General features: G+C 38.0%; 1 protein-coding gene across 2 annotated transcripts in view; it reads left to right on the forward strand.

Annotated features, from left to right (window-relative positions):
* NELL2 (neural EGFL like 2) overlaps positions 1 to 23,176 on the forward strand; it is a 133,572-nt gene that overhangs the window by 81,444 nt on the left and 28,952 nt on the right. For both annotated transcript variants that reach the window (XM_053978297.1, XM_053978298.1), the window contains exons 14-15: positions 14,101 to 14,223; positions 16,682 to 16,777. In XM_053978297.1, coding sequence (XP_053834272.1) covers positions 14,101 to 14,223; positions 16,682 to 16,777 — 219 coding nt within the window. The remainder of the gene's footprint in view (positions 1 to 14,100; positions 14,224 to 16,681; positions 16,778 to 23,176) is intronic.

A 23,176-nucleotide genomic window follows, 5' to 3' on the forward strand; every position in this document is an offset into this window, starting at 1 on the left:
TCCTGTTTATTTCCCTTGACTTATTTGTGATGAATTCAGCAACATTCAAGTCTTTCTCAAGTTCTGCATCTTATAGAGGAGCTGAGTTCATTGACAGTGCTTAAATAAGAGCAGAATAATTGCTCAGTGCAAGAGACAGAGCAATAAACAAGCATACTGACAGGGGCTGGCTGTACCATCACTGTACTGACATACCAGAGCTTGAGTAAGGAAATGTTGTAGTCAGCAAACCACCAGAGACTATAGTGATGTGGGCAAATAAATAATCTGAATCCCCATCTCCAATTTTGGTTACACCCCCACCCCACTTATGCTAGAAGTAACGTGTACATGCATTATCACACAGAGCAATGCAAACTCCTCAGAGGCAATGGTGTCCAGCTATACTGCCAGGGTAGCTATTAGTAATAAGCACTGTAGAAGTCAGCTTGTGTGCATGGAGCATTTTTAACTCAAAGCCTATTTGATTCTGGTTTCTATTACTTGGCCCAGTTTCCATTCTGCTTTATAGTATGTCAGCCTACATAAAGCTCTCAATCTTCTTTGAGGATAAATTCTCTCCAATATCCACTTTCTAGCGGTACGATAATTCACAAAGCTAATAAAGGAATGATCGCTCAGACTGAGCTTGTTGCTATGCGACCACATTACTAAGATAACAACAGAAGTAATTTTTATACATCTGCTCTATCTTATACAACTGAACTCAATTATGCTTTATTTGGATTGAGTCAGGTTATCCTCAGCAACTTAGTTTGGAGTCTGTTTCAACTTGGAAGGAGAACTTTTTTTTTTTCCTAGAGGATACCTTTTAGGTCCCATCTTCTCCTTGGTTACTGACCCAGTTCATGACAACTGTTCATCTGGCTATGCAATTATAGCAGGATGGATTTCTTAGCTGATCAAAATCCAACACATTTTTAAAGGATCCTTGGTAGAACATGGTTTGAGTTGTTAAACAGAAAATGTATTCCCTTGACAAAGATGTGAATGTATGATTTTCAGTACTAAATACTTAATTCTTTTACATAAATCACTTTTTAACCAAATATATATATATTTGATATATGTGTGTGTGCGTGTATATGCTTATCTATGTATCTATCAATTCATTATATAGCATGGATTCCCTATTGACCTTGGGAGCAAAGGCTGGTAAAAGGTATTATATCAAAAGCAGTCTATTTTACATTTCTACAATTTCTGTATTCGGTTTAAAATTTATCTTTCTGTTGAAGCATCCATCAGAATTAATTATTTTGTTTTACAAGGAATATATTTTGCATTCTTTGTGCAATGAGGAATTTTTCAATATATTAAAGGAATTCTAGATATCAACTTGAGAATATACTTTGCTTACAACTAACTCAGAAAAGAGCGAAACCTTTTCTTTTTTGTAATTTTTTTTAATGTAGAAAATTGACATTACAATATTTCCAAGCATTGATGTTGCTTGATATTTATATCACAGCATTAGGACAGACATCCAGTGTACCTCCTTTTCCTTGGTGTTGTGAAGCACTCTACAGCTTTTCAATCATTCAGCATCCCTCGTCAGCTTCCACAGTGCAGTTATGTGCTGTGTCAGTACAATATGATTGGAAGGTAGAAGTGTAGGAGCATAGCAAAATTAACACAGTATATTATAAAAATAGAAAATCTGACAAATCATGCAGCACTAAGTGAACTATTAATTCCTAAGGTAATTACATTGACTCTTTATGTTAGAATTCTACTGACGTTGCTGCAGGAGGTTGCATTTAGTTTGCAGTTAAGATACCCTAATGTACATCTCTTTATCTAAGCTCTCATTCTGATCAACAGAGATCAAGAATTCAGCTGGACCCAGCTCAGTTGTCTATTTACAGGTTCGAGGCAATCATTACGATAGGATTAGCAGATCCAGTCCAAGACCTTGATTCATTGCAGCGTGACATCCCTTCACAGCTGGACCTCCCCTGGCCTGTCCTCCTGTGGATGATCACAGGCTGTGACAGATAGACTGCAATGATCAGGAAACACAGTAGGCAGCCTTGAGGACAGTTTGTTTGAAGTCATAAGGATCTTTCTGGCTCAGGAGATGGGAATCTGCTGCTGTCTCACTGAGCAAGCCAGAAGCGAGGGAAGTTGGATGGCTCACATCTATCATGTCTGAGCCAGCTGGTGATTGCCTTCATGCCGGGAGAGTGTTGCCTGTTCTCAGAGGGACTCCAGCCAAGGTCAGTGAGAGACTGGAGCTACTGCATGAAGCAAGACAGTTTTTAAAAAAGGAACAGTGGAGTTATTTAAGGTTATGTGATCATGCTGTATTGAAGTCAGTGGTTTTCTATGCATTAACAGTAAAATAAGTTGTCTATAGCCATGATACCATTTAGCTGGGATTTAAGGGTCGTGGATACTACTGGCAGTATATGAATATCATGTATGTCTTTTGGAATTCTAGCGTCAAAACACATTTCTAATCTAAGACAACACAGTTTTTAGAAAAGACAGAGGGTAAGAAAGCTAACTTCCAACACTGATAAGGGGAAACATAATATTTTTTAATATTGTCCAGGGCTTCAGAAGCCTTTTCTTTTAATATTATAGTTGCAAGTTTTTTCTTTGAATGAATATGGAAGATTCCTGTTCTGACAGATAGGAATTTCTGAATTATTTCCGTTCAGACAATCTTTGCCATGGAAACCTTTAATTCTTTACAGTTTGATTCCTACTGCATGCCACATGGCATATTTTATAATCACTGACTCCTGAAACAACTTAAAAGTGTTCTTTGTTTTTCATGAAATGTTTATGAGAGATGAATCTGCTTTATGATAATGGAAGACTATTTCATTAATTCCTATTTTATACTGTCAGTCATTGCAATTTAGTATGTCATCTTCTGTGACAGTTTGTCTCTGCAATAGTTCTCTATCAATATTGCTACCTTTTGTCAGTCTTTTGGACTGATGATTATCGACTTAAAAAACCTTGTACTTCACCATACCAAACTGCATTCTTGTAGTAGAGACTCCTTGATCACAGCAGGAGTTGCATCCTTCCTAGTCCTTCTTTGCACACAGAATTATGCTGAAGTCTACCTTGAAATGCACAAAGTAAACATACTGGATTTATCCACTTCACTGACTTACCCAATGTCTGTGTTCCTATGTGTATTCCCAAAGAGTGGCTTATATGTTTAGCTTTACATGTAACTTTTGGTTAACACTGAAATGTGCTGATGATTCTGCAGCCAGGCTGTGGTAGGTCATGCATGAATGCATAGTGTGCAAGTCAAACTCTCACTTCCACTGCCCTTCTAATTTTGTCTAAAACTAGTTTCAGTTACTGTATTTGCTCTGTCGGTGTTTGCCTGCTCATGTAAATGAATAAAGGCAACAGAGTATTTGGCAAGACCTCTCTACAGAGCTTAAAAAGAAGGAGTAAATACTACCTACTGAGATAATATGTTGGCCATCCTTAGGGTTGTGATCTGCTAATACTCCTAGGAAGACAGGTGAAATCATCATCAGTAACTTGAAAAAAATCACATTGATACAAAGAAAAGTATTTCTATCTCTGTTGTGCTGCTGTACAATATAATCCTAAGGGGTCGGGGTGAAAATTCACTTTTGTTAGTGAAGTTGCATTTGTGAGGTAATGTTTCTGAAAGTACTGTGTCTATAAAAGATACTTTATATTTTTCCTGAGGACATTATCAATACACAAAACTCACAGAACTGTTCTGTCTTGTTTTTCAGGAACGGTAATCAATTTACCTTCTTGAAACCATGCCCTTTACTGTTCATGTAATCAGTTGTGCAAAAATTGACATACCCCCCCTACTTCATCAGATAACAAAAAAACCATTGAATATATCAACGTTTCTATCAAGGACCAAGAGCTCTGTCAACAAGCTTAGCAATAAAATAGGAAGCTGCTTCAATAAATGGTTTGCGGGAGTTTTTGTGGGAGTATCTTTTCATTCTGAAAAGCTTCCAAATCATCTCAAAAAGACAGTATCTGCTTCTTTCTGTCGTTACATGCTGCAGTCTTTGCACATCCTCTAAAAGATATTCTTTGGAGAAATGGTGCAAGGAACTGTATGTATTTCATATTTTCAAAGTAAGAGGTATTCCAGAGAAAACACATGCAGTGAGCTAGCTTTATTAGCCTGTAACTCACACTGCTCAAAATCAAAAGTCACTGTTGTCTTCTATAGCTACTCTTTAAAACTGTCACAAAAAGCAATTAAAATTAAGTATATAAATGTTTTATCCTTTTGTTTTTTCAATTCATGTTTTGCTTTAGTAATAAGCATTTTCAAAAAAATCAATGTCCTTATTTATTTAGATTTTATTCCTTCATTATATTCACCTGTTTGTGTCTCCCTTCCAATTTACTTTGAATGGGGCACAGAATTTAATCACGCATAGTTATTTTCTAACGCAAAATAATATTTCAGTGGTAGACTGCTTAATCATGCAATAAAAGATGAATTTATACTACCCAAATATCTGTCTTGGCAGATATTTCAACTAATTTGTAAATACTTTGTAAGTTAATGTCCAAGCCACATGGAAATGGAGATTTGGACTCGACTGACAAAGATAAGCAGCTCTGAGTCACACAGACCAATCACCAGGAAAAATATATTGTCAGCAAGAGTAATTACAGCAGGTAATTGTGTCATTTACCCTGTTACAGATGAGTAAATGTGGTGAGTTTGGAACACACCAGCTGTCACACATTGTTTACTTTGACGTTTAGGATTTGGAAACCTTTAGTAGACAGTGCTTTTTAAGAAACAAAACTAAAGGTTTCACGCTGCTTAAAGCAGGGATAAATGGCCAGTGTTACTCAAGATAAGATTGATTTCTAGAAAGGTGAGCACTCATCTATAGTATCTGTTCAAATGTGTTTTTAAAACTTTGGAGTGTACAAATATTTGGAAAGAAAAGTGTGTTACCTTGTTCTAACCCTTCAGAAGGTGAAATTGAGTGAACTTAAATTCTGTCTGCATCATTTTAATGCCTGAGAAGTAAATAAAGTTGTTGTTGGTGGTAGTCTGAACAGATATTACAGTCTGCTTTGAATACCCCAGGTTTACCTTAATGTACCTTCCATAGGATAGGCTTAGTCTTAGATTGAAGTACTCCAGAGTTGTTCACAGCATCTCTGCTTAAATCCTAACTTTTCCAAGGAGCAGACTTGTGAAGGAAGTTGGGTTACAGAGTTGAAGTCATTCTGGGATGATAGTAATAGCAGCAAAATGGAATATCTGGTCAAAGTTTACTTTCTTCTTAACTTCATTGATTCTAAATTCATATTTTGATTTTTTGAGACCTGAACTGTAGACTTCATATCTGTGGTTTTGCTTGTTAGAACAATTCATAGTGTCCTTAAACAAGGCAGCAAATTTGATGGCAGAATTTTTCAGATATGTGCAGTTTGCTAAGATGTGCTTATGCAAATATTTATTTATCAATATAAAATACACATAAGTATCTTATAGGTATTCCAACCTTAATGATTTTATTTTGTGTGTAAGTACAGAAGTAATTATTTGTAAGTTTGATAGACACTACCAATTGAACTGTGGCAACAAAAACATGGTGTGGTCTGGAAAACCTACCCATTGGAACAAGTTAGCCAGGGTCAAGTTTCATACCATTATAGCAGCGGGGGAAGGAAGGTGGGAGCGCATTTCATTGCATCTCCTCTACTGTGCTGTGCAACTTTTTGTTAGAATCAATTCTGGAAGCTCTGCAGGTTATCTTCTGGCATCAAGGGCTCTATCTGAACTGCAGCAGCCAGGAGCACTTCATGGCTTTCAAAGTCTGGTGTGTGTGTTAGCTCCTCCCTGATACTGCACGGTGGTGAGGACTGGCTGTACCATTCTCCCCAAGTGCTTTTGTGTCTAGGGAAGGCAGCTGGCATGCACTGTTCATGAAGGATACATTTGCTGTGCTGTTTTGGTGCACCTCTGTAAACTATCAGGGGGGATGCATGCTAGGGAAAATTGGGGGTGTCACTGGAGATGGCATCAAGGCTGACCAAAGGGAAAAGCAGCAATATTGCTTTACCTTACCATCACTGAAGTATAACTTCATCCCCGTTTTCAAGTAGAGAACTCTCTTCAAAATCAGGTGAGCAACACTTAAAGAAGGCCTCCTCTCCCTAAAGAGCTCAAGCATCTTGTCTTATCAAAAATAGTGCTGTCCTTGATATACAGTGAATGATCTGAGTGTCTGAGTCACAGCACTGTCAGGGAAATGAGAGGAACTGCTTCATGCATTAAGAATCTCTCTGCTGCATGAGAAGAAAGAAAAAAAGCCCATTTGTTTCCCAACATTTATGGTTAGGTGAGTTGCTCCAGATTCCTGCAGACAAGAGCAGGATCAAAGCAACAGCAGCATTTCATCCACCACTGTGGTGCCTCTCATTTTCTTTGCCAGACAAGTGCTGACTTAGATAGTGGTGCTGTGATGTTATAACTGATTTTCCAGGAGCCTCTGAAATGTGTTGACAAACCCTGGACACAATGCTATTCAAAAATAATAGAAGCAGCACCAGCTGTTTCTAGAGAGTTTTGAGAACGTTATTGTTCTCTGGCAGTTTTGATTGCTGAAACACCTTTCTTCTATCACTTTGTGCATATCCACCTTCTGTTAACTTTGTGCTGAGAAAGTGTTCAGAGGTGTTTTTATGGAGCCTTCTGGTCATGTGGGTAATCTCTAAATTGTTACTAATGAAATATGAGAACAGGCAGCAAGTTACCAGCCTCAACAGCAGTCAGGTTACTTTACAGCTTTTATTTGTGTAACAGAAATATGTGTGGGAGGGAGGCCAAATATCCAACGGGTATCTATTACTAGTGGCAGACTTGTAATAACATGGAGCCTTTTAGTAAGGAAGCAGTAAATAGAAGGGTTGGAATTAAAAGAATTAAAATAAACATTTTTCGGTTGGCTGAGGAAATTGTATTTGCAGCTCTAGTCTAGCTGTTCTACTAGCAATAAAGTAGGGAGCACCACTAGAGATGCAGAATTTGCTATCATCACTTTTGACCACATAATAGAAGATTCTGAAAGCATCAGTTTATCATAAGTGTCTGGGAAGTTTTGTATACAATAAAAGTTGGAATTAAGTAAGATTTACCTAGGAATACCTAGAAATAAATAGTGCATTTGGCTAGATTAACCAAAAAAAAGAGGAAAAAAAGAGATGAATCTGTGGAGAGAATCTAGAAAGTGTACTCAATGTACCTTTTAAAAGATAGAAATCTCATTTTAAAATGTCAGTGGTAAAATATACTAAGAGATCAGTTTGAATTAAGCCAGAGAAGAAGTGGGTGACAAGGTCCTTGTCAAGGTCTAGACTGAAATCTCTTAAGGTGGGATTTTCAAAATAATTTTGCATTTATGCTACAATCCTGCTATTGTAATCAGTAGGAGTTAGAGATGTTCCTTTAGGGGAAACAGCTGAGTCTCTGCTAAATGCTTCCCTTAAACTTTTCTGTTCAAGAGGGAATATAGAAAATGGCAGACTTGAAAGAAAGTGGAGATAAATTAAAGCTTTTTTAACTTTAGCTGTCAGGCAAAATATTTTTTAATATATTTACTCTGCCTAACTGGTTGAAAATTATAAAAATTACAGGATGTTACATGGAGTAACACTGATTAATATTGCAATAGAAGCCTCCATGAGATTAGTGTATTTTGTAAAAATGTGTATCATTCCATGAAATTGGAAATTACAAAACACATTTTTAAGGAAGATGAATCTTAGGTGGGTTTAACAAAGTTGAAGTGATTTGATGAAGAGCTGTAGAGGAAGATGGAGGGAATAAGGGTAGCCCTGCCATGAAATATGTATTTTATCCATCAGCTTGTCTTTTTTGTCTCAAACCATGAGTTTTACGGCTTTTGCCTTTCTGATTCTGTCCCTTATCCTGCTGTGGGAGGGAGCAAGCAGCTGCTCTACAGAAATTATCATTTATGACTGCACTGAAGAAAGAAGTAGAAAATGAGGACCAAGAACAGCATGGATACATGGGAATAGATGAAGATAAAAATCAGTCTAGTAACAGGATTAGCAGGGAACAAACTCTTGTAGACCTGGCTTTTGGTGTCCCCAGCTTTGAACTGAAGCTGCTGGTGGTCATTAATGATTAATGTCTCAAGCATTAACTAAGGATAAACTGTGTGATGGTAACTCTATGAGTAATTAAAACACAAGTTCTATTTTGCATTTAAATTAAGAAATATCTATAGAAAAAAAATGAATTGGGGAATATTAATCAAAAATTTAAACATAAATATATGGAAAATACAAAATTATAGACTCTTTCAGGGTGCAAAGTCCTTTAAGATCATCAAGTCCAACGCAGCCCTGCCAAGTCCATCACTGAATTATGTCCCTAAGTGCCACATATACATGTTGTTTAAATGCCTCCAGGGATGGTTGCTCAAACACTTCACAGGGCAGCCTGTTCCAGTGCTTGACAGCCCTTACAATGAAGAATATTTTCTAGTATCCAGTCTAAACCTCTAAGCCCAACTTGAGGCCAGTTTCTCCTGTCCTGTTGCCTGCTACTTTGAAGATGAGACTGAGCCCTCACCTGTGTACTACCTCCTGTCAGGTGGTTGTGGAGAAGGTCCTCCTGGGCGTCATTTTGTTCAGGCTGAACAATCCCAGTTCCCTGAGACACTCCTCATAAGACTTGTTCTCTGGTCCCTTTACCAGTTTCAGTGCCCTTCTTTGGACACTTTCCAGCAAATAGTTCAATAAATTTACAGCATTTGCTCTTTAAAAATAGTGTGCATATATTGCGATTTAAATTAATTCTGCCAATTAGAGTTTAAATGAGTTAATATGAAGTCTTAAAGAGATTAACCATCTGTCATTTCTCAAATGATCTTAATGGAATAAGTCTTCCATATTACACATATAATTGCTACTAATTTTTGTCTTGTACATGAACTATAGGTGGGGAAAAAAACCCTTGTAATTAAGATAAACTGTAAGTGGGCATTTAAGTGTGTTGGCTGTTGGTAATTCAAGTAAATCTTATCTGTTGTCACTGCCACATCAGATGGCCAACTGGTCACCATGGTTCTGTAGTTCTATACCAAATCAATGGGAAGGAAAAAGAAGGCCAAAGTAATTTGAATTTTTGAGTGCAGAGACATCAAAAGGGAAAAATACCTAATATATTATCTTTATTTAGATTGTTTTAATTTAATCTGAGTTCACAAGTTCTTTGCTCAGCAATGAATATCTGTTGCATCATGTTACAAGATTACAATTGCAGGGATGTATTCTATTTATATTTTTGGGAACCTTTTCTGCACTTTAAAGATGATCTTGGCTCTTATTTTCCCATGTTGTTAGTGGATGGTTCAGGAAAACTGCCAGCATAATATTTTTCATCCCTAAGTAAGGGATGCAACTTAGTTGTCATTCCTATTTGCTATTGGATTGGATTATGATTATTTTTTTTTCTTAGACCTTGGCAGAATTTGGATACACAAGGCAAATATTGGGAAGGCTTGCAGTATGCATGTAGGAAATTCTATATAGACATTTATTTTTAATCATAAAATACAGGAAGGATAGGGGCTGATGTTGCATAGTGCAAATGAGGAGGCAGGTGCCACACCTTGTGGACAACACATTAAATTTTACTAAGTTCAGCAAGAGTCTCGGCACAGATAACAAATTTGGTGAGACAGGTCCCCAGCTGTCACTGCATTGAGATGCATCACAGCTTCTTGTGGGTCCAGATCAGTTTATGCCACCAGTCTCACTCTGTAGGGTGCAATACCTTCACAAAGTTCACCCTAGATACCCTTCTGAAGTAAAGTTTTTCTCAAACAAGCTACATGAGTATTCTGAAATAGTATTTCAAAATAAATCCAAATAAAATAAAATTCTTCACCTTTACTGTATGTGCCTGTATATATATATGTGTATATATATATACACATATGTATACATACATGTGTCTATATATACACATATATATACATACATGTATATATACATTTGTATGTATGTGTATATATATTTGTGTCTATAGAATGTATTTTCATACACAAATATGCAAAATTAAATCAATTGCATCATCACATAATTTTTACCTTTTTAAGTTGTCTGTGTCATAAGAGCTATTTAGTCAGACAGTCGTATGCACTTACTGTTGTTTGTAGCAAATTGTTGTAGCAAATTACTGTAGCAAATTTTGGAGTTAAAATTTTGTCTCTATTTAGAAAGATCTCATTCCGGGGTAGTTTAGTCAATATAAATAGAGTATTTAAAACTTCATTTGATTCACAGGACAGTGATGTTATGAATTTTAGCACTGTTGAGCATGAGTCCTGGACAGTGCAAAATGGATTTCAGACATACTAGATAATAAAGCTTTAGAATTGACTTAAACCCGTGCATTTGGTCTTTGTACAAGATGTTTATGCAAGTTCAGGTTGGGAAGTCATTAAAATTTCTCTGCAAAAAAAAATTTTATTTCTTTGCCTCTGTAGTACTATTGTCCTGAGCCTGTTCCTATCTCCATTATAGTGTGCAGTGAAATAAGTATAGACCGTTCATTAAATATGTCACATGATTTCTAAAGATTTTTGAAATAAATGGCCTTGAGAAGTAAAATTTTAACATTTCTCAATTAGGCAAATAATGTTTCTAGACTGGTTTTTGAACTTAAAAACCATATTGCAGGTTATCTTTTAATGATTCTTTAATAAATTGCTTTTTTGCGTCTTTGTAATGCATGGTCCTGTCTGCTTCTGCAGTTTCTGATTTGGTATTTAAGATTGCTCAACTCAGGCCCTGTAATTATCTCCTTTTTCTTTTAAGGTGGATTTCCAAGTGTTTGAATAAAAAAAGAAACCAAAGTGATAAGCATGAATTAATGAAGAATTATGAACAGAGCACCACCCTTTTTATTAATAATAAGTATTTCTGTTTTAATAAAGCTGAGCAATCTGTTTTGTTATCAGTAGTGATAAACCTGTTTCTGGTGGTCTCTTTAAATTGGTGTGGATAGCATGCCAAGTTCTGAAAGAGTAGATGTAGTGACATGGTTTATGTACAGGATTTTTTTGGATGTAGTTTAACCATGTAAGCAGTCCATAAAAGAGCCACTCAGTGTAAGCTGTATGCTCTGTTAGATGTCGCTGGAGAAAGCAATATGAAGAAACAGTGTGTTTAAATGGTTTTTAATTGTGTTACTGAAGCTAAGATCAGATGATACAGAGAAACAAATTTAGATGGACTGTAAAACCCACTGATCCATTTTTTTTTCTGATTTTTTGTATTCCAATCATATAAAAATCTCCTTTGATTGAATCACAGATTTTCTCCTAAACATTTCTCTGAAACATTTTCCTCCTAAAAATGACATGTAAACTTCAATCCAGGAATCATTCATCAGACCATGAACTTTTCATGAGTCAGTAATATGTGATTTCAATAAAAATAGACCTAAAGTTTGAGCAGATAACCACAGAAAAAGTAGTGATGGCTCTTTCAATACAGTTTGTACAGAAGCATATTCCATGAACTTTCTTACAAGAGGATAAGAAACCCTAAAGCTTATGTAGAGTAGGATACCAGGCATATTATCTTTGCATCCAAATCCTGCTATTTAGCTTATGGAAAGTTAATTTTATTGATACTGTATGCTTTGAGGGAAAAAAAAAATCCATCTTCAAAGACTCGGTAGTTTTTCTTACCCCCCAGAAAAGCAAGTGTTAGGAAGGCACACTCCAATGTGGCAGTCATCTCTTTATATGAAGGACATACATCTGTGCAAATGATCTTCAAGGCTCTGCTCCTGCAAACCTTAGTGGGCTTTCAGAGCTGCTCCAGCCACACACATAGAGCCCTTCCTCCTGCTGCCGCAGTCTGCAATCACCTGCTGCCCTCTAATATACTCTTTTCCCTTGTTAAGAGCTGCTGTACATGCCAGGGGTGCTTCTGCATTCCTAAGGCATAAGATGGCTGACTATGCTTCCTCTTTGAGCCCGATACTTAATTTGTCAAATGTAGTTATTTAAGCTGAGTTTACCAATGTGATGTATTCCTTCTCCTGAGATACCAAGATAATGGCTTTGCAGGGTATTTTGGCCTGCTGAATAAGTTTCACACATTCCCATAGTTATTATCTTCTTGTGTGCTATTACAAAATAATTAATAATTAACATTTAAATAAAAACCATATTTAAATAATATTAACATAAAATAAGAAAGCCAGGATACTGTTACAATATAGATTATACTTTTTAACCTAATTTGCATGACCATTACTTTATTTTTCTATTATGGAGTGGTTTCACATAAATAGTGTTTCAGCCAGCATAAGAGATTTCACTATGTTAGGAGGTCAGAGTCAAATATTGTTAAATGGATTTTAGAGGGGCTGGATCATTTGGTGAACAATAACAATTTTAGTTATTCATGCTGAGAGCAAAGTAATTAAATCTCATGCTGCAGGGCAGAGGCCTGCAGCCTGTGCTCTGCTGCATCCAGTAAGGGTTGAAGAGAGCATGACTGGTGATACAAGAGACACAAGTCCTTGTTTATAAGAGGCATATTAGGTTAATGTTAATAAAAACCAAACAAATAAACACTCAACAACAGCAAACCCACAAAATTTATTAGTTATATTGAGGTGAATGTTTCCTCCGTTTGAACAACAGGTCCTTGCCATTACTAGAGGAAAATTTACCTCTACTGATGGATTGGATATGTGCCATTCTGCCAGTTTTTTACTCCTACAGTTTATGGCCACTATTGAAATAGCACGTTGAAAATTTCCATAGTTATTTGCAAATGTTAAGAAATTAATTTTCTTGACAACTCAGTGGGATATGTGAAGTCATTATTTATAAAGAGGAAGATTCAGAGCAGTCTTCCCCCTCAAAATGGGGGAAGAAAGAGCATCTGATTCCAGGTTTAAGACTTGAGTTAAATAGGCAGAACTGGTCTAAGCTGCACTAATAAAATTCACTAAAACCTAGGCAGAATGATACCTATGAAAACTTCACATGCAGGTTAGTCCATGTGTGCTGATTAAAATTAGAAGTCTTTATGTTCCCCAAACAGCTGGTTTTCCTGAAATTTAAATGTCAGGCTCTGAAATTATATGTGGATAGATGAATACTGTTGATTTAACAAAAATGCAAGGAGTATTTCCAGAAGATGGAAGCATTTTATTTTGACACCTACAGACTGAGATGCTGCATTTTGAAAATAATAGAGCTTTTCATGTATCATTTTGAAATGACACTTTAGGGCATCTTATTTTAAGATTCCATTTACCATTTCTTAAAAATTGCAAACTGAAACATTAAAATGTTCTGTAACCTAAATACTTAAGCAATGCTTTTTTCTTCAGATTAAGTAGTGCACTGCAAGCCAAGACAAAATTACATTCTCCAGACTGTTAATTTATTCCCAAAAGGGATATTTCCTAATATGTCCTAGTCACCAGACTGAGGAGTCTCATCCATCACACTCCAGTGCTAGGACATGCCATGCTAGAAGCCCCTTGAAAAGCAGGCAGACCTCTGTTTCCAGGTTATTTATTTCATCTAAATAAAGTGCTTTGTATGGGCTGAGGGGAGGGAAAACACGGGCTGCACTTCGAAGACCTGCCTTCTGCTAACCATGCCGTTTGCAGTTTGGAGTGTGCGTCTCGCACCATTAGTCAGCTTTCTGAAGGAAACCCGAAGAATCCCACATAAGATCAACCTGCATGAATAAATTATACAGTAGAAGTAGCATATGGTTTTTCAGTATGCTAGCCAACTCTTCGGCAAATGTTTATGGAGAATACTGTAGCCCACATAGAAAGTGTAATGATGGTGGCTCCCTGTTAATGGAAGTGGAATTATGCTGCAGTGCAGTTATTACATACTAGTATGGGATAAAAATAGATACCCTGGCTATACCATGGTTAAATGTTCACATAGCTAGCCCTATTGGCAGTAAATACTACTGTGTTTCTCTCTTTTTAATCTGGAAATCTATACAAAGCTCCTATTTTGTTGTGGTTTTAAAAATTCAGAACCATCCCATTCTTGTTTCCCTTTTCAGAGCATGATGAATGTGTAACGAACCAGCACAACTGTGATGAAAATGCACTCTGTTTCAATACTGTGGGCGGGCACAACTGTGTCTGCAAGCCAGGTTACACAGGAAATGGTACCATCTGCAAAGGTAAGCTCCTGGAAACCTGAACGAGATGCTCCATCATTGGTGATGCAATGCTGGATGTTTGCCTTGAGCAAGACAGACAAAATGCCAGGCTAGGCACTTGGGTCCTTCACCTATATGATCTTCACAGGCATATACACACTGACTTTGCATTTGGCAGTTTGCAGTAATTTGAAGATGATGCATACATAGATAGTAGGCTCTAAAATTTGAAGTAGTTATGTTTCATTTTTTTGTGTCAGCAGTTTTTATATATGGTACACCATTCAAGGAAGCCCACAGTTATCAAAAAACCTATGTCTATGAAAACATTGTCAGATTTACATTGTCTGTGGTCAATGACTTGCTATTTTACTTGGATGATCGAAAAATTGTTTGGTATGTCTTGTTATCATAAGTGAGAAAAGCAGTAGACATGGGCATACAAAACTTTCACTACAAGTGAGACTGTCATGTTTTCTAACATTCCGATTCACTTCTAAATATTAGAACTTAAATTTCTAGTCTTAAAAAGATGCTTTCCCAGAGGTACAATTCTGCTTTTATTCCTGTTGCATTTCACATTAGAAGAAATTATACTTGGTAGCTGGGCCCAGACCCTTGGAATTTCTCAAACTCTGATCACAGGAATTAGAGAGCGCTTGAAAAAAAAAGTAGCGTAGCCATAGGGGAATGAGCTTAGATGTGGGAAGTGGGACAGATGCAGCAACATCATACCCAGTGTTCCTTGAGGTTGGACCTCAGTGCTCTTGACCTCTTAGATGTCAGAATCTAAGGGTCCAGAGTTAACATTGGTAATGTCACATAGATGCCTTCTGCTGCTGTCTATTGCCAAATCTAAGCAACCCAGAATTTCTTTAATTGTCAAGTCTGATTGAGGTCTTAGCACTAGTTATTCAATTACCTGATTAACAGTACAATTTTTCTATATATACCACAGACAAGCTCTTTGTAAAACATGGCAGCCTGGTTCACTTCCAGTCAAACACATGAGTAGAGGGAGGCATGTCAGCAGATATGTCCTTCTGTGCTGGGCTCTCTGGGGAATAAGAAGAAAGTCTTGTTCTGATGAGGTTTAAACCCAAAGCATCTTCTTTAAGACGAACCCAGCTCACTCCTGTGCTGTGCTTGGTAGTAGTCCCAAATTCTTCTGCTGGAGGTGAGTCAGCTACTAAAAGATTCTTTGGGTCAAAGAGAAGGTGCATAACCCTGTAGCACTGCGTTCAGCTCTTCTGAATAAGAGCTCTGACTGCAGATCTGACAATTCAGAGGGCACCTGACCCCACTGTGAAAGAAAAGTATATCCCCGCCCTCCCTCCTCAATATTGAGAAGGCAGCATGCAGGAGAAGGCTCTAAGAGTGTCTATTGAAATCTGAGCAATGCACTTCTCTGCAGCCCTGGCTTGGATACCAGTGTCCTTCAAAGAGACCTGGATACTCCTCTTGCCTTCATGTCTTTGGCAGCTTTTCATGCACTGTGCTGCCAGCTGCAATCCTGTGCACCATGCACTCCTGGACTGGGAAGCTTAGATGTCTCAGTGACAATGGTCTCACACCGCAAGGCTGGTGTCTCAAAACTGAGAGCTGGATAGCTCAAATCTGTAACAGTTTTCTCTCAGGTGGGCCATAAGACCTCATCAGTAGTGCTGTTACACACAGCAGCTGCAAACCAAAGCCTTGCACCTCTGTCTGGTTACAAGTGCAGGGCTAGACCAGTGCCCTGAAGCAACTCTTTGTGTTGATTATAACTTCCAGATGCCTAGTTTCACCTACAGTTTCTTCTGGCCAGAGCATTTCCAATTCCATATTGCAGGTGCAATCAGCACAACTAACAGCTACTGTGCTTTCAAGCAGAGCTGGTTGCATTTCTGGGTCCACAGGAGTGGCTCTTGAAAGCATGCACTCCTGGAGAGCACTACATCAAAATATGTAAGCGCAGCATGCCAAAGAACAAACCCAAGGATTGACTTTAAGTTGTAAATGCTGAAAGTTTCAAAGTTCTTCAGAATCCCTTGAGACAAAATTCGTATTTTTATTGTTTCTGTTAAATTACTTAATAAAGGACTGAGCTAGCCAGACAGTTTAATACTCAGTTGTGCCTATTATGTTCAGGCCTTTATTTGGGCAGCAGAACAGACCAGCGCTGCCCTAGGAAGAGTCTGTTCCAAGGGAAGATGTTGTCTTTCCTTGCTTCCCAGTGCATGCGAAGGAGCACATATGGGATCTGTTGTCTTCAGATGATTTACTCTAATCTCCTTCTGTGGCTTGTCAGCCCATCTGGCCAGTGAGGCAGGGGGCCATAAACCATCTCTTTGTGACCTCTGTCCTTTGGAGAAGGCAGTCTCCGCACTCTGTGCCGCACGGGCAGTGTTCTGTGCCAGCCTGCTGGCAGACTGTGTCCACCTGCAGGATTGCTGAGTGTGATTCTCTTACCCATACATTTTGATTTTGCATTTTGCAGCATTTTGCAAAGATGGGTGCAGGAATGGAGGAGCCTGTATTGCATCCAATGTGTGTGCCTGTCCACAAGGCTTCACTGGGCCCAGCTGTGAAACTGGTAAGATTATAACTTAATTTACAATGAAGATAATCCAAGGAGGATATTTGAAGTAATCCAAGAATAAAGGAGAATTTAAGGTTATGCCCTGAAAGAAGAAGCTGCCACTAAAACGTTACTCACTTTTCTTACATGCTTCCCAGGAGAATATATTACAGCAATTCTAATTAGAAGCACATGGACTGCAAAAATTAGAACATGAATTAAGACATCTTGGGTTTTGATGTTTCATAATTAATAAGATTATTATGGACTTGCTTTTCACCTCAAATAGCCTTTGGTGTCTCATATAAATAACAGATAATCTGACATCTGGAAATAAATTTGAGTAACTGATTACTTTTGTGCTGTATATGTGTTCGTGGTTCACTAACCCAACTTCATTTGCAACCTTATTTGAAGACTTGTGATTAACCCAGCTTGCTTTACTCAGTGTTAAGGCAGGTTTCAGTGTTTTTACTCCTTTCACAAGCATTCCTTTATCTTCCCCTGCTACCCCTGAGGATGGCAGTACCACAAGGCTTTGTTTTAGAACTTTATTTTTTAAGTCTTGGATCTAATCAAATTGCCCAGCAGAGTAGGTAAAATGTTAATTCTTAGCATCTCAAGTGCCTGTAAATAATTTTTCAAAGTTCAAATTAATAGCTTCAGCACCTTTATTGCTGCAGAATTTTTAAATGCATTCTAAGCATACTTGCCTGCAGGAGGTAAAGGGAGAAAGCTTTCTTAGATTAATTGGCTTCAGTATGCCTAATAAAAGGGCAGTCTGCCACCTATGATTGACTATTGTTGCTGTTCTATATTGCCTTCAATAAATCTTCCAAACAGTAGAAAGGAGGTCATTTGAGCAAGTATTGCTTTCATCTGACTTGTAAACATATCTTGTTTAATGAAAAACACAGACCGGGCTGAATTCTGTATTATCTGGTCTATTGGAGAGGTGAGAAAATTGGTTGTTTTCATTCTTCTGTATTTGATCAGATATTCCCACAGAGCACATGAGGGATACTGTGTGAAAAGCAGCATCCTAATTGCTCATCTATTTCTAAAACAATGTTGAAAGAGCAATTTTTCAAGTATTGCTCACTATTTCACAGACTGTACATACCATAGTGCAGGGTACCAAGTTCTCTCCATTGTAACACTGCTTGGAAAAAATTGTATGCTAAGATATTGCTCAAGTATTAAATCAGTTAGTTTGTTTTAGTGATAGCTGTCTTACATGCTCCTTGAACTGCTCTCCTGTTCTCAACTAAATATAACATGGATAGTTTCAAAGTGCATAACCATCTTTTGCAGCTTTATACTCCAATCTGAAGTGTATAGACTAGAAGCATATTCTCTTTAGTCTCCTTCTATAGTCAATGTTAATGGCCACTATCAAAGAGAGATTTTACTGGCTTTTTAGAATTGACCCTGGAAGTCCTGCCTGTACTCCCTTCTTTATAGGACAATCTAGGGACATTCAGTCCCCAATCCAGTAAATTCAAGTACCTTAAGCTAACTTAAATTAGATTAACTGCATTCAGCCCCAAATGTCCTTCAAAAGAATATGAACTACTGGCCTAACTTCCCATCCTTCCTGCCCTTCAGGAAACATATAGGGAGGCAGGCAGAGGCTTGGAGCACATCTTGTGCCTTTTTGAATACCTGATCTCAGTGTTTAACATCTGGTTAGTATGGTGGTGATCTGATAATCACATAGCTAGTGATAATGTTGCTATGATGTGGAGCCAATTTGCCAGCCCCAAACCAATTTCATAGCTCAGTTTTCTGAGGAAAAGACCCTCTCTCCTGTTTAATTTCTGTTGAACATCATATTTTTTTTTCCTACTATAGAAATAAATAATGCTAAAAGTCAGCCACAGGAGCACAGGTCTGGTCACCTCATGTGGAGACTAATATGCAGAGTAGGATTGTCATCTACTTGTGCATGGCTTTGAAACATACAGTCTGAAACACGGTGAGAGTGGCAAATGGAAGAAATATCTGGTGGGTAAATAGTAAAAGCTGATCTTTTCTGAGACAGCACTGTAAGAAAAGGGGTGCTGTATACAGCCATAAAAGAAAACTGGAGCTTCAAAGAGTACACTCATAGTGAATGTAGCAGAGTTTGCTGAAGGTACTTCTCGTTAGGCTTGAAATGTTTCGTACTACAAATAATTTATGCTGGAAGCCTCCCTTTGGGGAGTCTCTATATCTACAAAGGTGATGCAATCTTCTCTAGGCAGATGTCTTCCATTGCAATCGCATACAGAGAAGGGAAGGATTCATGTAAAGGTACCAAATCTATTTTAAAATTGCACATCACTTACTTCTGTTTATGCTACACATATTTTAAAACTGCTTATTGAAGAAACTTGGGATTTTAAACTTAAAATATACAGTTATGTAGACATTATCGGCAGCTGCTGAACCTATGAATTAATTAGCAGGAGATTGAAACCCCAACAATGACCTAGAAAATGCAATCATCAGTTCTTACCGTTTCTTTCTGTAAAAGGTGTTTAAGAATTCTGTTGAAATTATTTCTCAGAATCATAGAAAAGAAAGGATGAAGTTGGAAGGGACCTCTGGAGACCATCTTATCTAATCTCCCCACTCAGATCAGGGTCAAATACAGCTGGCTTCTACAGCTGGCATACAGGACTGTGCCCTGTTTGATTTAGAGTGTTTTCAGGGTTGGAGACTCCACAAGTTCTCTGGGCAACCAATTCCAGTGTTCAATCACGCTCAGAGTACAAAAAAAAAAAATCTTTTCATTATGTTCACATAAAATTTGCCATGCCTCTAGTCCCTTTTCTGGACATGACTGAGAGTTTCTAGCTTCTTTCAACACTGTTAGGTATTCATACACAATTATAAGTTTCCCCTCAACCTTTTCATTTCCAGGCTGAACATCTCAGCTCTATTAGCCTCTCCTGGTATGACAGATGCTCTGCTCCATTAATCATCTTCACTGCACTGCACTGGATTTGCTCCATGTCTCTCCTGTACTAAGGAAAACAGTGCAAGATCCAGCAGTCCAGAGGGGATTCTAGCGCATGAAACAGAGGGGCATGATCATGTCCCGTGACCTGCTGGCAACTCTGGAGGCTGTTGGCCACCTTTGCTACAAGTGCATAATGCTGCCTCATGTTCAGCTCATGTCCACCAGCAACTCCAGATTGGTTTCTATCAAGTAGCTTTTCCACTGCCCTTCTGGTGCCTGAGGTTGTTTCTTAATAGTTGTAGGACTTTGCATTTCCCTCTGAACTTGAAGATTTTCCCAGCAGCCAGTTTCTCCAGCCTGTTGAGGTCCTTAATGTCACTAAAACTATCAGGCGTACCAACTTCTCCTCCAAATTTCCTATCATCTGAACATGTCCTGAGTGTGCTCTCTGCCTTATTGTGCAGATGTTAAGCAGTCCTGGCCCAGCACTTGTTGTTTACCTGGGTGTATGTTGGTAAGTGACTAGTCTCCAAATGGATGTTGTACAGCTGAACAGAGCTCTCTGATGCTGGGCACTCTGCAGATTTTCTGTCTATCTCGCTGTCCATTTATTTAGCCCTCACTTTTTAGCTTGTCTCAGGATGTTATGTATCAAAAACTTTGCTAAGATAACCAACATGTACTGCTCTTCTCCCATTTACCAAACCTAGTCATCTTACTTTAGAAGGCTATCAGGTTAGTCAGGCATTATTTCCTCTTCATAAATCAGTGTTGACTGTTCCAAATTACTTTCTTATCCTTAATCTGTTTAGAGGATACCATAATCTTCCCAGGGGTGGAGGTGAGGCTGACTAATCTATAGTTCCCTGGATCCTTGCCTTTTTCAAAGATAGGAAGGACATTTGCTTTCTTCCATTTCTGAGGAGCTTCTTTCAGTCACCCTGACCTTTCAAAGACAATTCAGGTTAGCCTCAAGTGTGACATGATCCAGCTTCCTCAGCACTTCTGGGTGCATCCAATCAGGTTTGATTGACCTGTGTTTTTTCCCTGTTTATTTAGATATTGATCCTTCCCCATGGGTAGATGTGTCTTGCTTCAGACAGAATTTTCCACTGGTCTTGGTGACCTGGGACACCTGAAGGCAAATCTTACCTAAAAAGACGAAAGTGAAGAAGGAGTTGAGCACCTCACTGTTTAAAATTTCCTTTCCAAAACCCATACTTGCATACTCAATCAGTATCCGTATTTCTCCCAAAGCCTGAGAGGGATGATGCTGTCTATGCTTAGCTCCTCCCTGTGCAGCCTAAACTCAGTGCAGCTTTTGCAAAGAGAAGTGAAGTCCTGTGTAAGTAAGAATGGTTTCATAACATTTTTTTCTTCCAAAATGGTGCTTCTGGGGCATCAGTAGGAATCTCACTTCTGTTGGAAACATAAGAAAGAGAATCAACTCTTACTGCTGGTTGGGTATTTCAGTGTGCAATATTCACTGTGGACTGTCTTGCAGTTAACAGAGCACAGAGCTGTTACAACATCTTTGAATGATCTGTTGGGAGCCTTTTAGATTAATGATGAAATGTGCCATGTGGAAATGGAACAGTGGAAGGAGGTGGCAGATGGAAGAATCATATGCAGATATATCAGCCAATACCACCTTTTTAAAAAAATTGGTATTAAGCCAATAAAAATGAGGCTAAAAGTCATCAAGTCACAAAAATGAGTGGGAGAATTTCTATGTCTCCTCCCAAAGGATATGGATTGAGACATTATTAATGTTGGGGGATACATTCATTGGCTTAGGGAGGCGGGGTTTATATTTAAAAAAAAATTTAAGTTTTATAAGACACACCAGCAGTTTATCAAGTAGAGCAGCTTTCTGCAGTGTAGAGATGAGACTACCAAGTAAATCTAAATGTATTTGTGTCTGGTAAACTTTTTCAAAATACCTGACTTAATACTGTCGTCTTTGCAAAATTAAGAAATCTTCAATTGGCATTTTTAAGTGCTGTCTTAAATTGTATTTGAAGTGTGTTATATTTAGAACTCAGAACAGGATGACTTTGTTAGATATGCTTGATGTTACTGCAACTCTCCTTTAATCTGTAGACAGAGCTTTAGGAGTGGACCTGCTCTCCTACTATATATGCATATCTGCTAGTGTATGCATACAAAATTACTGCGTTTTTGCTGCTTGTCAGCTTCTATTTTTTGAGTTTCCACACTTGTTTTGCGCTTTGAGTTTTCCTATGGACAGCTTTTAATTATGCATGAGATAAAAAAGCAGAGTTTGCTACTAGTAGTGTTTTGATGTAGTTTTTGTTAACAGGTGGCTGCAAGTTTTTGGATGATTTTCTGCCATTTGAATTTCCTGCTAATGAATTTTCCTTGGTTATTGCAGGAATCATGTCCACCTGTTACTAAACAATCCATTTCAAGCTGCTGAAAATAAACTGGCAGAAAAAGCTCTTACCTTTGAATGCAACAGTTGAGAAAAATTTTAGCTTACAGATTCTACATTAATTCAGCCATACATTATTACTAACATTTGGCTTAATTAAAGGTGTAACTTTAAAAGCAAGAGTTATACAAAGAAGGGACACCTCCCCTATTTCATTTCTTTTCATAGTCCACTGGGCTTGTTTGGAATTAGGTGTCTTGAGTATTCAGGCTCCTGATTTTGGACTCCTAAGTTTGAAACAGAAGTTAGAGGATACTTTTGTCAGGGAATGTTTTATTTACATTAATGATCTGATTTCAATTCATGGAAATAAGAGGAAGTAGAGCTACTCTATAGAGTCTGTAAAAAGCTGCAAGAAGATAGTTCTTAAGCATGATTTGCAGCATAAAACATTTTAATAGATGCCAGTTTGCAATAGGAATTCATTATGTTCTGAAGGTCTGAAAGTCAGGCCTTTGGAGTCACTTTGGAGTCTGGCATTTCAATGACAGTAATTTTCAAACTTTGTGAGCTATTATAAACTTTTCCTTTGGTGCATGCAAAAACAAACAAACAAACAAACAAACAAAACCCCACCCAGAACAGAGCCCAGAGAAACTCAATTGTGCCTTTACTACATGTCCAGCTCATTGCTGGACTTCGTTGCCATAGCCTTGGGGAATCACTGCCATTTTTCTTCTTTGAGTACTTCCAAGTGCTCTCCATTTCCTTGGCAAGTCTCCTAGCTTCCTGCCCTGTTGAAATTTGGGTATGTGGCATGTTGGGTTGAGAGGTTTCACCTTTCCAGCTGTAGCTGAAATGTAGATAAAAGCACAGAGTTCTCAGTATCCCGTTAAAACAGGCTGAACTTTAACAGTAAATATCTAACTGTGCCTTTTATCCTTGGAAGCTGAATCTCTGAAATGAAAACGTTTCTGAATTACACCTTCATTTAATTAATATCTTCTGTGGTTTCCATTTCAGCAGAAGGAGACAGGGCCCAGCTGCTAAAAATAATGTAATGATTTTGCTG

Source organism: Vidua macroura, chromosome 5 (assembly GCF_024509145.1).
Source record: "Vidua macroura isolate BioBank_ID:100142 chromosome 5, ASM2450914v1, whole genome shotgun sequence".
NCBI lineage: Eukaryota > Metazoa > Chordata > Aves > Passeriformes > Viduidae > Vidua > Vidua macroura.